The sequence below is a fragment of the Caenorhabditis briggsae genome, assembly GCF_000004555.2.
Source record: "Caenorhabditis briggsae complete genome, chrIV, whole genome shotgun sequence".
Classification (NCBI taxonomy): domain Eukaryota; kingdom Metazoa; phylum Nematoda; class Chromadorea; order Rhabditida; family Rhabditidae; genus Caenorhabditis; species Caenorhabditis briggsae.
Window position 1 is genome coordinate 14,229,356 of NC_013487.2, and position 13,695 is coordinate 14,243,050.

General features: G+C 38.9%; 1 protein-coding gene across 1 annotated transcript in view; it reads left to right on the forward strand.

Annotated features, from left to right (window-relative positions):
- Positions 1-274: 274 nt before the first annotated feature.
- The window catches only part of Cbr-dgk-4, a gene marked incomplete at both ends in the record, with an annotated part of 29,970 nt that continues 16,549 nt past the window's right edge, over positions 275-13,695 (forward strand). Inside the window, 14 exons of the mRNA XM_045236175.1 lie at positions 275-391; positions 817-958; positions 1,773-1,978; positions 2,666-2,828; positions 3,261-3,411; positions 3,520-3,628; positions 4,234-4,396; positions 5,329-5,599; positions 6,851-7,175; positions 9,074-9,133; positions 9,738-9,957; positions 11,260-11,544; positions 12,040-12,218; positions 13,135-13,391. Of these exons, the coding sequence (XP_045092418.1) occupies positions 275-391; positions 817-958; positions 1,773-1,978; positions 2,666-2,828; positions 3,261-3,411; positions 3,520-3,628; positions 4,234-4,396; positions 5,329-5,599; positions 6,851-7,175; positions 9,074-9,133; positions 9,738-9,957; positions 11,260-11,544; positions 12,040-12,218; positions 13,135-13,391 (2,648 nt within the window). The remainder of the gene's footprint in view (positions 392-816; positions 959-1,772; positions 1,979-2,665; positions 2,829-3,260; positions 3,412-3,519; positions 3,629-4,233; positions 4,397-5,328; positions 5,600-6,850; positions 7,176-9,073; positions 9,134-9,737; positions 9,958-11,259; positions 11,545-12,039; positions 12,219-13,134; positions 13,392-13,695) is intronic.

Sequence of the window (13,695 nt, forward strand, 5' to 3'; positions counted from 1 at the left end):
TTTTCAAAAAACTTCAAATTCCCGCCTAAAAATTGGAATTTTTGAAATAAAAATTTTTGAAAAATCTTTTTTTTTCTCTATTTTCGCTCAAAATTTCAATTTCCCGCCCAGAATTTTCGAATTTTTCTCTTTTTGCCTCTAATATTCCCAAAAAAAAACTACAAAAAATCAATTTTCAGCCCCTTCTCTCTTCGCTGCGGGACCCAAAACCTCCTCTTCCCCCCAATTAGCCACCCTAATTACTCTCTTAATTACCCTCCCCCCTAATTAGTGAATGGTTCGACGTCACGACGATGATTGTGAGGATGAGGAAACGAAAATTAGTAAAAATGACGAGCAAGAGGCATGGAAACAGGCTCTACTCACCGCAAAGGATAATTTACCTGAGAAGGTGATTATTGATTGAAAAATCGATTTTTACAAAAGTCGATAATTCGAAAAAATGTTGAAAAATCGATGAAAAACAGCCAAAAATAGCTGAAAATAACCAGAAAATCGGTTTTCAAAAAATTGCTGTAAATCGATTTTTTGAAAAATCGATAATTAGAAAATCGCTCAAAAATCGATAAAAAACACCGAAAAATCGAAGAAAAATAGTCAAAAAATTAGTGAAAATAGCCCGAAAATCGATTTTTCGAAAAATCGATAAAGTGGAAAAATAACCAAAAATGAGCAAAAACAAGTTTCAAAAAGTACGATTTTTGGACAAAATTGTTCAAAAATCGATAAAAATGAAATTTTCAAATAAAATTTTTTTTCAAAAATTTTTTTTTCAAATTTGAAAATTTAAAAAATCGATTTTTCGAAAAATTCCAGGCTTCCGGCCCGCTCGTCGCTCTTCTAGAAGGCACGTCTGGCCATCACCACTGGACAGAAACCAATCATCCACGACCCACATTTTGTAATTATTGTCGAGAGAAGCTGAACGGTGTCCCATGGCACGGTTACACTTGTGATGGTAAGCAGTTTATTGGGGCTTTTTTTGGCTGAAAATTTCAGCCAAAAAAATACGAATATGAATTTTTTTGTTTCGAATTTTGTGATTTTTGAAACAATTAAAAATTCAAAAAAAATTAAAGTGGACATCCGGACACACAGACAAACAGAAAAATTCCAATTGTTTTTAGTTTTTTGTGCCAAAAACGTTCAAAAATCGATTTTTCTAGAAAATCCGACAAACTCATGGCCTAGAAAGGTCATGGCCTAGAAAATCCAAAAATTAGGTCATGGCCTAGAAAATCCAAAAAACTAGGTCATGGCCTAGAAAACCCAAAAAGTAGGTCATGGCCTAGAAAATCTAAAAAACTAGGTCATGGCCTCGAAAATCTAAAAAACTAGGTCATGGCCTCGAAAATTCAAAAAACTAGTCCATGGCCTCGAAAATTCAAAAAACTAGGCCATGGCCTAGAAAACCCAAAAATCTAGGTCATGGCCTAGAAAATTCGAAAATAAGGTCATGGCCTAGAAAATCCAAAAATTAGGACATGAAAAATTAGGCCATTCCGGTTAAAACGGCCTAAAATTGGCCAAAAAAAACGCGCTGAAATGGACATTCGGACACACAGACACACATAAAAATTCCAATTTTTGTGGCTTTTCAAGCCAAAGATAGCCGAAAACGGTCGAAAAATCATCAAAATCTGGACATCCGGACACACAGACACACAAATAAAACAGCTTAAAAGTGACCGAATTTCCGATTAAAACGCATAAAATGGACATCCGGACATACAGACAGACAGTGGGCCTAGAAAATTCTCATATTTTTGCAGTTTGCAAAGTGAAAGCGCACCGAAAATGTCGTGATAGTGTGACGGAGCCGTGCAAATGGACCAACCAATCATCGATTCCCCAACATTTACAATTCATCAGCCCTGAGAATACCCTTCTACCCCATCAATGGATGGAAGGGAACCTCCCGATGCCAGCGAAATGCTCGGTTTGCGAAAAACCGTGTGGTTCGGTGCGGAAATTGGTGGTATGTCGGGGGTTTTTTATTTGATTTTGGCGGCAATTTAATTTTTTTTTTGAAAAAAAAAAACATTGTCGATTTGAGCCAAAATTGGCTTGTTCCAAGCAAATTTTCAGCCATTTTCAGTCAAAAAAATTTTTTTTTCGAAATTTTACATGATTTTCAATGTTAATTTTAGAATTTTAAAGCCAAATATTTGGTTTGAAACAGTAAATTTTGGTCTAGAAATCTTTTTTTTTCGAAATTTTGAAATTTTTGAATTTTCGAATTTTTGAATTTCTGAATTTTTTAACTTCGGAATTTTTTAATTTTTGAATTTCTGATTTTTTGATTTATTGGATTTTCAGAATTTCTGAATTTTAGGAATTTTAGAAAAATTGAAAAAAAATTTTTTTTTTCGAAAATTTCAAATTCCCGCCTAATCTAAAGAGTCCGAAATTCATGAAAATGCCCATTTTGCAGATTGAAAATGCTTAAAACGTTGAGGAAAAGAGCGATTTTTGAAACCGAAAAATTTTTTTTTGGAAATTTTCAAATTCCCGCCCGACCGAATTCGCCCCGCGAAATTTGAAATTTTCGGAATTTTTCGCAAATTTTTTAAATGTCTTGGTCTAAATTTTGCAAAATTGAATTTTTTTTGAAATTTTCAAATTCCCGCCCGACCGCGAAATTCACTTTTTTTCAAATTTCCAGGATTATCGTTGCATCTGGTGTGGCTGCTGTGTCCATGACACGTGCATTGCTCAGCTCGCCCGTTCGTGTAGTTTGGGTCATTCGGCACTTTCAGTCATTTCTCCGTTGGCACTGAAATCGGTCAGTCCCAATGGAACGGCGTTGTTGAGAGAGGAGGCATACGGTAGGTGAAGGATGAGCAATGGCGAAAAAATCGGGAAAAAAAAACTGAAAATTGGCTGAAAATTTTTTTCTTGAAATTTTTGATTTTTCAGCTTTTTTTTGGCTGAAAATCAGTTTTTTTTTTCAAAAATTAGTGTGTTTTTCTTACTTATCTTAATGAAAGCTTCGAAATGAGCCCAAACTCGACTAAGCTCCGCCCACTTTGATGTTCCAGTCGTGCGTCGCGGTCGGGCGTCACGTGTCCGGGTGAAATTTCAAAATGGGCGGAGCCTAGTCGAGTTTGAGCTCATTTTAAAGCATTTTCAAATTCCAATTTGATGGGATACATTTGAAATGTCCAGTTCTCAAGGAAAAACTCGAAAATTCAAATTTTTTGAAAAAAAAAATTTTTTTTTTCAAAAATTCAAAAAATCTGAAAATTTCAAATTTCCAGGAGGCGACGGACTTCCCGGTGGCAGCCCACTGATTGTACTAATCAACGCGAAATCGGGTGATAGTCAGGGACAACGAATTATCAAAAAGTTCCGGCGGATTCTGAATCCCATTCAGGTTTTTGATATCATCGCGACGGGACCCGATTTTGCGTGAGTTTGGCTGAAATTTGGCTGAAAAAATGAGCTAAAAATAGCCGAAAATTGAAATTTTCAAAAAAAAATTTTTTTTGAAAAATTTCAAAAAAATCCAATTTCCAGACTAACATTCTTCTCGCAACTCGAATCGTTTCGTGTTCTCGTGTGTGGCGGTGACGGAACTGTCGGATGGGTGCTAAGCGCATTCGACAGGCTCAATTTGCATTCTAAAGTGAGTTTTTTGTGTGAAAAATTGAGAATTTGACACAAAAAATCAAGAAAATTGACCCAAAAATGACCTAAAAATCTGAAAAATTGGCAAAAAATGACCCAGAAAAAGTGGAAAATCGATTTTTCGGATTTTCTAGGTCATGACCTAGTTCTTTGGATTTTCTAGGCCATGACCTAATTTTTGGGTTTTCTAGGTCATGAACTAATTTTTGGATTTTCTAGGCCATGACCTAATTTTTCGGATTTTCTAGGCCATGACCTAGTTCTTTGGGTTTTCTAGGCCATGACCTAGTTCTTTGGGTTTTCTAGGCCATGACCTAGTTCTTTGGGTTTTCTAGGCCATGACCTAGTTCTTTGGGTTTTCTAGGTCATGAACTAATTTTTGGGTGCTCTAGGCCATGACCCAATTTGTTGGATTTTCTAGGCCATGACCTAATTTTCGGATTTTCTAGGTCATGACCTAGTTTTCAAAAAATCGAGATTTTTCAGTTTCTAGGTCATTTTCAACTGAAAACATCGATTTTAATCACCGATTTTTCTGGAATTTTTGAATTTTTAGCCATTGCTCAGCTTAAAATTTGTTAAATTTCGCTCAAAATGTTTCAGTGTCAATTGGCAATCCTCCCGCTTGGAACTGGCAACGATTTGGCTCGTGTGCTGGGTTGGGGACACGCGTTCTATGATGATACCCTACTGCCGCAAGTGGTACGAACCATGGAACGGGCACACACGAAAATGTTGGACCGGTGGAGTGTGCTGGCGATTGAGGGTGAGCAATTTGGTCCAAATTGGGCGAAAAATCGGTTTAAAATGGTCCAGAATCGGACTAAATAAGCCTATTCGACTGAAAATGACCAAAAAATCAGAAAAATCGGTCAAAAACTGGCCGAAAATAGCCTAAAACGACCCAAAACTGACTGAAAAAGGGGGCGTGGCCTAATTTATTCATTTGATAAAGCGTGAAAAATCGTCGAAAAACGGCTGAAAATGACCCAAACATGACTGAAACTAGCCCAAAAAAGGGGCGGAGCTTGAAGAGGAAAGTGGGCGTGGCCTTATTTTCCAGCCCAAAAAAAGTGAAATTTTTGAAAAAAAAAATGGTCCGAAAATTTACCTATAATCAATCAAAAGGGGCGGAGCTTCGATAGAAAAAGTGGGCGTGGCCGAATATTTCATTTTCGAAAAATGATCCAAAATGGCCTAAATCGACGGAAAAACTGACCTAAAAGGGGCGGAGCTTAAGAGAAAAGTGGGCGTGGCTTAATTAGTCTCATTTCTCTGTGAATTTTTCAATAATTATTTCCGTGGGGCGTGGCCTAATTAGAAAATACTGAAGTTTTGGAAAAAAATGGGCTAAAAACGTGGGAAAATCTCCAAAAAAGGGGCGGAGCTTCGATGAAAAGTGGGCGTGGCTTGATTTGTTTCATTTTTCAGCCGGTTTTCGGCACATAATAGTACGACTTTTTTCGTTTTTAACGATTTCCCGCTATTTTCAAAGTGGGCGGGGCCTAATTTTTCAGAAAAAAAAGGTCCCAAAACTGACTCAGAAAGGGGCGGAGCTTAGAGAAAAGTTGTCGTTTTTGGCTCAAAATTGATCGATTTTTCTCAATTTTTGCCTTATTCTCAAAGTGGGCGTGGCCTAATTTCCCCACAATTCAAAATTTTTTAGGTCCACAAGCCGATGCGGTCCGTCGCTATGAGGAGCTGGTGATCGAGAGGGTACGGTGTTTTTGGACGCTGAGCAATCACAGGATATCATCCACGCGGCACAGCAACTGTGTCAAACGATTCGAGAGTTGGTCCACAATGTGTCGGGAACGTATTCTAGCATGAGCAATCAGAATATGCTGAGCAATGAAGAGGAGAAGGGTCAGATGACGTCACAGAATTCAGAAGAATCTGAATCGAAAAATTTGAGTCTGGATGATGGAGATGAGACGATACGGCAGACGACTGATACGATGACTGAGAAGTAGGTCGAAAGGGGGCGGAGCTTAATTTTTGAAAAATCGAAAATTTTTGATTCAAAAAACTCCGAAAATTCGACAAAAATCGAAAAAACTCAAAAGTGGGCGGAGCCTAATTTATAATTTTTCTGTCTGAAATTTTGAAAAAAGTGGGCGGAGCCTATTTTCGAAATTCAAGTTTCTGAAATTGAAAAGTGGGCGGAGTCTGTTTTCGAAATTCAAGTTTTTTGAAATTGAAAAGTGGGCGGAGTCTATTTTTAGATTATGTNAGAAAGTGGGCGGGACTTANCTTTCGCGATTTTGGATGGTTTTTTTCTTAAAAATTAGGTCTCCGCCCACAAAAAATACCATATTTAAATTTTTAAAAATTTGTTTAAAGAAAATTCGAAAAATTTAACTCCGCCCAATTCTCAAAAAGTGGGCGGAGCCTAATTTTGAAAAATCGATATTTTGAAATTGGGAAAAATGGGGGAAGCTTAATTTTGGACCTGAAAATTTTATAAAAAAATCGAAAGCATTTTTTTTCAAAAAATTTGGATCCGCCCACTTCTGGCCACGCCCCCTTTTCTTATTGCTATCTCTCGGCTCCGCCCCCATGTGCCATCCATTTATGTCATAAAAGAAGAAGGCCACGCCCCCATTTAGTCCCCCATCCCGATTTTTGGTAATGTTTCTTTCGGGGCTCCGCCCACTTCTGGCCACGCCCCCTTTTCTTATTGCTATCTCTCGGCTCCGCCCCCATGTGCCATCCATTTATGTCATAAAAGAAGAAGGCCACGCCCCCATTTAGTCCCCCATCCCGATTTTTGGTAATGTTTCTTTCGGGGCTCCGCCCACTTCTGGCCACGCCCCCTTTTCTTATTGCTATCTCTCGGCTCCGCCCCCATGTGCCATCCATTTATGTCATAAAAGAAGAAGGCCACGCCCCCCCCCATTTAGTCCCCCATCCCGACTTTTGGTAATGTTTCTTTCGGGGCTCCGCCCACTTCTGGCCACGCCCCTTTTCTAGAAAAAAAAAGGCGGAGCTTCAGAAAATAGTAAATTTCCCATGTTGAAACGTCTAGAAATGCAGATATTTGAATGCCCTGAAAAGTGGGCGGAGCCTAGGGAAAAGTGGGCGTGGTATATTTTCTATTTTTTTTTGTCACGCCCCTTTTTTGGGAAATGGGCGGAGCTTCCAAAAAAAAAAAAGCTGAAAATAGCTAATTTTCAGCCGATTTTTCGCCAATTTCCGAGCATTTTTTCAAAATTTTCAGCTGTAACACGCTGCTCGGAAAACTGGATCGTTTGATGAAATCGCTGAAAGAGGATTCGAATAATCTAGAAGAGTCGGGATTCGAGCCAGGAGACGATGACGAATGCTCCACAGGCGATGAGATGCTACAAAATAGGCGAAAAAACGAGGATTCTGTGGTGAATCGAGCGAATTCTCTCAAAAAAGCACTACGGGAAGTGATTCTGATGGCTGAGAAGGGCATCAATCAGCACTATCGAGAGACAACGACGACCAACAATACGGCGTGCACGAGGAGGGAGAGATTTCGAAAGAAACGCAGCAAAACGACCCCCAGTGTTTTAAGGGTGAGCAATCGAACCGAAAACTGGCGAAAAATTGGTCCAAAATTGGCCGAAAATGGTCCAAAAATGATTAAAAGGGCGGAGCTTCCAGAAAAGTGGGCGTGGCCTAATTTTTTCCCCAGTTCTTTAGCTGTTTTTTAGCACAAAATCGGTCAAAAAATCGTCCAAAAATTACCAATATTGATCCAAAAGTGGCCTAAAATGGTTAAAAAATGACCAGAAATAGTCCAAAAATGGTCCAAAAATGGTCTAAAAATGGTCTAATAGTGGCTAAAAATGATCAAAAATTCTGAAAAATGGCCTAAAATGGTCCAAAAATGACCAAAAACTGACTGAAACGAGTCGAAAATCGTAATTTTCAACAAAAGGAAAAGTGGGCGTGGCCTACTTTTTTTCGCAGTTTTTTTGGCTGATTTTTTTGGAAATTTTCAAAATTTTCAACTTGAATAAATCTACAGTAACCCGAGATACAGTAATCCTATCCTACCGGTGCCTAGGATAACTACAGTTATCCATATTTTTACAAATCCGATGAAAATGAGCCAAAAAGCCCAAAAACATCATAAAATGATTAAAAGATGAAATTACCGTACTCCCCTACAGTAATCCTCCCCCCCCCCTATTTTTTTGGATTACTGTACAGGGTGGCTGAAAAGTATTGAGACACTTGTTTTTTGTCGTATTTTCAAAAATGGAGTTTCAACAAAAGAACCAGATTTATTTTTTCAACAAATGATAGTAATAGAAAAGATATCAGAGGAGATATTCGAAGTTTGAGCCTTCGGCCTTGATGCACGCCTTCAAACGAGCTGGAACAGAAGCGACGGTGCGCCGGAGGTAGTCATCGTCAAGATCATCCCATGCTTTGAGCAAAGCGGTCTTCAGTGAATCCACATTTGGGTGCGATCGAGCCATCACCTTTTCCTCCAAATATCCCCAAACGGAAAAGTCGAGTGGATTCAGATCGGGCGAGGAAGCGGGCCACATGTCCTTGCCCCAGTAGCCAGGGAAATGAGCGTCGAGAACAGCTTTCGTGGATTTCGAGCCATGGGACGGGGCCCAATCTTGTTGAAGAATGAAGGGTTGCTGGCCAAAGTGGCTAGTGACCCACGGACGTAAAACATCCATCAACACCAACTTTTGGTACACATCCGAGTTGATTTTCACATTTCTATCAATGAAAACCAATGGGACTTTACCTTCCGACGTCAATCCAGCCCACACCATCACTGACTTTGGAAAAAGTCTCTTGTTGGCCAGACGACGTTTTGGGGACTTTGCTTCGTCCTTTGACAACAATTGCCGAGCATTCTGTCGGTTCGGAAGCGGCTCAACGTAAAAATTTTCTCATCAGTCCAAATGACTTCAGAGAGGCGGCGCACCTTGAGTGCGTCGAGCAACTTTTTCGCTTTTTCGAGCCGATTCTTCTTGGACTGTTCTGTGAGGTATTGGCCACGAAGGAGCCGATAACTGTTCAGACCCAAGTCCTTTTTCACAATGGATTGAACCGATTGTCTTGAGATTCCGAGCGATGAAGCCATTTGGTTCATGCTGACCGCATCATTTCGTGTGATTCTCTTCTTGATGATGCCACGAGTCCGGCGAGTGTTGACAGTACGAGGTCTTCCGCTTTTCTTAAGCTCCAACACATGTCCTCGATCTTTCAATTGTTGCACAACTCGATAGACAGTTGCTCTCGGAAGAAGAAGTCTTCGAGCGATGTCACCGGTGGAGATGCCGTCGTTGAACAGCTTGGCAATGGTTTGGCGATGAGGAGAAGCTCGCATAACTTCGTGAAGAGATAAAGTGATGGGAAATGGCTCTAATGTCGGCTTATATACGCTCCCTATTTTCGAAATAATACGAAACTTTTCGAAAATACGACTTGGCACGGTGCCAAGATCCATCATAACAAGTGTCTCAATACTTTTCAGCCACCCTGTAGTTATCAAAAAATTATTGTTTTCCGAAATTGTTCCTACTGTAATCCTCAAACTACAGTAATCCATAAAATCGATGGTACCGTATGCTCTATAGAATTTCAGAGGGATACTGTAGTGTCATCAACTACAGTAACCCATCTACAGTAATCCCCTTCCTCCAATCTACAGTACCTCAGTAAACTACAGTATCCTTTGAATAAATCTGCAGTAACCCCTAGATACAGTAAACCTATCCTAACTACAGTACTCCACTTGTTTTTTTAACGAGCTACAGTAATCCATACCAACTACAGTAACCCTTCTACAGTACAACCTTTGAATAAAAGATCTACAGTAATCCTACAGTAATCCAAAATGTTCATTTTACAAGCATTTTTAAGTTTGATAAAAATTCGCAAAAATTCGAAACTACAGTATCCCTAGATAGTGTAGTTTGTAGTCAATTTTTGTAGTTTGTAGTTTGAAAATACTCAAAAAGTGAATGACTTTTAAAAATGACTTTTTTTTCTGGAAAATTGCAACATCAAAGTTTTCCAGAATTTTCTCGAAAATTCTAAATTATCGATTTTTTTTTTGCAGATACTATTGATTTTTTTTTCTTCAAACTATCGATTTTTTGCAGATATCACACTCGAATCTGTCTAGCTCATCGGCCTGCTCCCCACCGTGCTCACCAGCAGAAGAGGGACCAGAATCGGATGGGAAGGAGTTTCGAAGTTCTTCGTGTAAAGCGACTTTCGACATTTCACACTCTCAATCGAGCTCATCCGCCGTGCTCTCGGCTCTTTTTCAATCACAATCCACGAGGAATTTCGAGGAGATTCTGGAGAAACCGTCGATTGGTAAGTGTTTTGGCTGAAAATTGGCTGAAAATGGTCTAAAAACAGCTAAAAACGACCCAAAATCAGACTTGAAAAAAAATAGCTGAAAATGGCTTAAAATGATTAAATATAGTCGAAAAATGGCTGAAAATCGCAAAAAATTGACTGCAAATCGTCTAAAATGGTGTAAAAACAGCTAAAAATGTTTCGAATTTGGCTGAAAATTGGCTGGATTTGGCTGAAATTGACCCCAAAAATGGCTAAAAATAGTCGAAAACGTCTGAAAATGACCCTAAAATGGCTGAAAATGGCCTAAAAACAGCTAAAAATGAGTCGAATTTGGCTTAAAATAGTCGAAAATTTGCTCAAAAATGACATAAAATAGGCTAAAATGACTGGAAATAGTCGAAAAATGACTGAAAATGACCCCAGAATTAGTCTTGAAGTGAGCAAAAAAGTCTGAAAAAAAACAATAGCAAATGAAAATAGCTGAAAATGGCCTAAAAATGGCTAAAACTCGATAATTTTATAGGTACAGTAATCCTTCCCATTTTTAGGATTCATGGATGTGGATTACTGTAGCTCCTCCCACAAGCTACAGTAATCCTTAATCTATGACAACCACAATCATTAGGACTGATGAAAAACAAACTACAGTAATCTCAAAATCAGTGAACTACAGTATTGAATTTTTCTACAGTAATCTCTTCGGCTACAGTGATCCAAAATTATGAACCGCGACGTTTCGAAACCACGACATTTCAGAACCATGCTGTTTTAGAACTATGACGTTTCAGAACCGCGACTTTTTTCGAACGTTGACGTTTTAGAACAAGGACGTTTGAAAACATTTTAGAACGTTGACGTTTCAGAACCATGACGCTTTGGAACCGTGACTCTCTAGAACCGCGACATTTTAGAACTGCGACGTCATAGAACTGCGACGTTTTAGAACCGCGACGTTTCAGAACCTCGACTTTTTAGAACTACGACGTTTCGCAGCTATAACGTTTTAAAACCGCGACGTTTCGCAACTTGAACGTTCTAGAACCGCGACGATGTAGAACCATGGTGTTTGAGAACTGCGACATTTTAGAACCGTGACACTTCGCAACTGCGACGTTTTAGAACTGTGACGTTTTAGAAACGGGATGTTTTAAAACGGCGACGTTTTAGAACTATGACATTTCGCAACCAAAAAAAAATTCTGCCTTCCTTGTCTCAGGGACAAAATTTCCTCAGGGACAAAATTTTGATAACCGCGACATATTGGAACTGCGACGTTTCAGAACCGCGACACTTTAGAACTGTGTCTAATTCCAGGTACCGTACACCCACCAACGCCCGGCGCCACCCGAGAACCATCCACCGCATGCGATGACGACGACGAGGATTCACAAATGACGTCATCTGAATTTCAGAAGACGTCACCAGAAGACTCGACGTCTTCAGACCGCCCGAGAATTCTGTCAGATACGACGTTGAACAAAAAAAAGAATTCGGAGAAAATCAAATCTCAAAGTTTACATCCGATTTGTGGTGGTGGACCGTCTGGAGTGGATAAAATGAAACAAAGTCACTCGGATAGTAGTCTTTATGGTGAATATGGTACGGTTTACAGAGATTTGGGCGCGAAATTTGAATTTTTCGAAACATTTTGGTCTAGAAAAGTCCAAATTTGGCTGAAAATCTATTTTTTCAAAAATTTCAAAAAAAATTTTTTCTGAAAATTCTGAAAATTTGTCTGAAATTTTGAAAAAAAACTTTTTTTTTTGAAAATTTTTTTTCTGAAAATTCTGAAAATTTGTCTGAAATTTTGAAAAAAAAACTTTTTTTTTGAAAATTTTTTCCGAAATTTTGAAAAAAAAAATTTTTTTTGAAAATTTTTTTTCTGAAAATTCTGAAAATTTGTCTGAAATTTTGAAAAAAAAACTTTTTTTTTGAAAATTTTTTCCGAAATTTTGAAAAAAAAATTTTTTTTTGAAAATTTTTTTTCTGAAAATTCTGAAAATTTGTCTGAAATTTTGGAAAAATTTTTTTTTGAAAAAATTTAAAAAAAAATTTTCTCTGAAAATTCTGAAATTTTGTCTGAAATTGTTCCAGAACACCTGGAAGGATCCTCATCGGGATGTGGTGGAGGTGGGACCTCAGGAAGTACCCTCTTACCAGCCCGTGCTTCGGATTCTGCCACGTGGCAACGGGTAAAAGAGCGGAAACGGACGGTTGGCAGCGATTTGGGACTGTCGAGTAGTTCGCATTTGAGAAGGTACAGTATACTTGTCGCCCGAGAAATTTGAATTTTTTTGAAAATTTTCATTTTTTGACTGAAAATTGGATTTTCAGATTTTTCAATTTTTTCAAAAATTTCAAAAATTTTTATTTCTTTTCCTAACCCCCGTTTTTTCTGTGTTTTCCTAACCTTTTTTTATATTTCTTGGCGTGTTTTGACTCCGCCCACTTTGCTAGCCACGCCCCCTTTTCTATTCGGACCTCCTTGACTCCGCCCTATTTCAACCAAGCCACCAACTTTTTAAACGAAATAATAAGCTCCGCCCATTCAGTCCCCTCATTTATGAATATAATGTTTTTTGACTCCGCCCACTATTTTGCGCCACGCCCCTTTTTCACAAAACCAAAATTTTGAATTTCTAAAAATGGGCGGAGCCTAGAACAAAAGGGGCGTGGCCTTTTTTTGAAATTTGAAATGATAATGAAAACTAAATCAATTTGAGCTCCGCCCACTTTTTCCCTGAAGTGGGCGGAGCCTAATGATCATTGCTGATTTTCAAAAAGTGGGCGTGGCCTATTTTTAAATCTTGAAATTTTGTGAATTTTGGATATGTGGAGGAGTACCCGAAAAAGTGGGTGGAGCCTAATTTTCGAATTTTTCCGATTTTGAAAAAAGGGCGGAGCCTAATTATCTAGATTTTTCGTATATGTGGGCGTGGCCTAAAATGTGGGCGGAGCCTATTAAAATTCTACAAGACACTAGATTTTGGAAAATCGAATTTTCGAATATCCTGAGTACCCCCAAAAAGTGGGCGTGGCCTCAAAAAGAGATGGTCTTTAAAAGTGGGCGGAGCCTAGGAAAAAGGGGCGTGGCCTAATTTTCACAATTTCCAATTAATTTTGCATCTTCAAAAATCTGTACAATGCGACTTTTTGACAGACCACGCCCACTTTTGAAAGTTTTGAAAGGTTTTCAAAACTTTCAAAAGTGGGCGGAGCCTAAGCAAAAAGGGGCGTGGCCTAATCGAAACCGTATATTTTCCTCATTTTTGCAGTTGTCGTAACATGTTATCCGGATTTGCGGGTGGCTCACTAATTGCTGAAATCCTCCTATTGAATGCTCGTGTCTTGTCTCAAATGTCTGGAAAAGTGGGCGGAGCCAATTCGCCGCCGCCCACGTCATCGTCTTCAATGAATGGTCCCATGTCCGATTGTCAGACGCCCTTGTATGTGTTTTAATTGATTTTTTTAAAGAAAAAGTGGGCGGGGCTTAAGAACAAAAAACTGAAAAACCAGTTTCTAGGCCATTTTAGGATGGTGGCCTAACTTTTGCAAATTGAGTTTTCTAGGCCACCATGTCAAAACGGTCTAAAAAACGCCCCAGGGACATGTAAGGCCATTTTTAGGGCATTTTGAAGTGGTGGTCTAGAAAACCCCAACTTGCAAAAGTTAGCCCACCATGTTAAAATGGCCTAGAATTGGTCAGATATTCACCTGGTTCGATTTCTAGGTCATTTCAACATGGTGGCC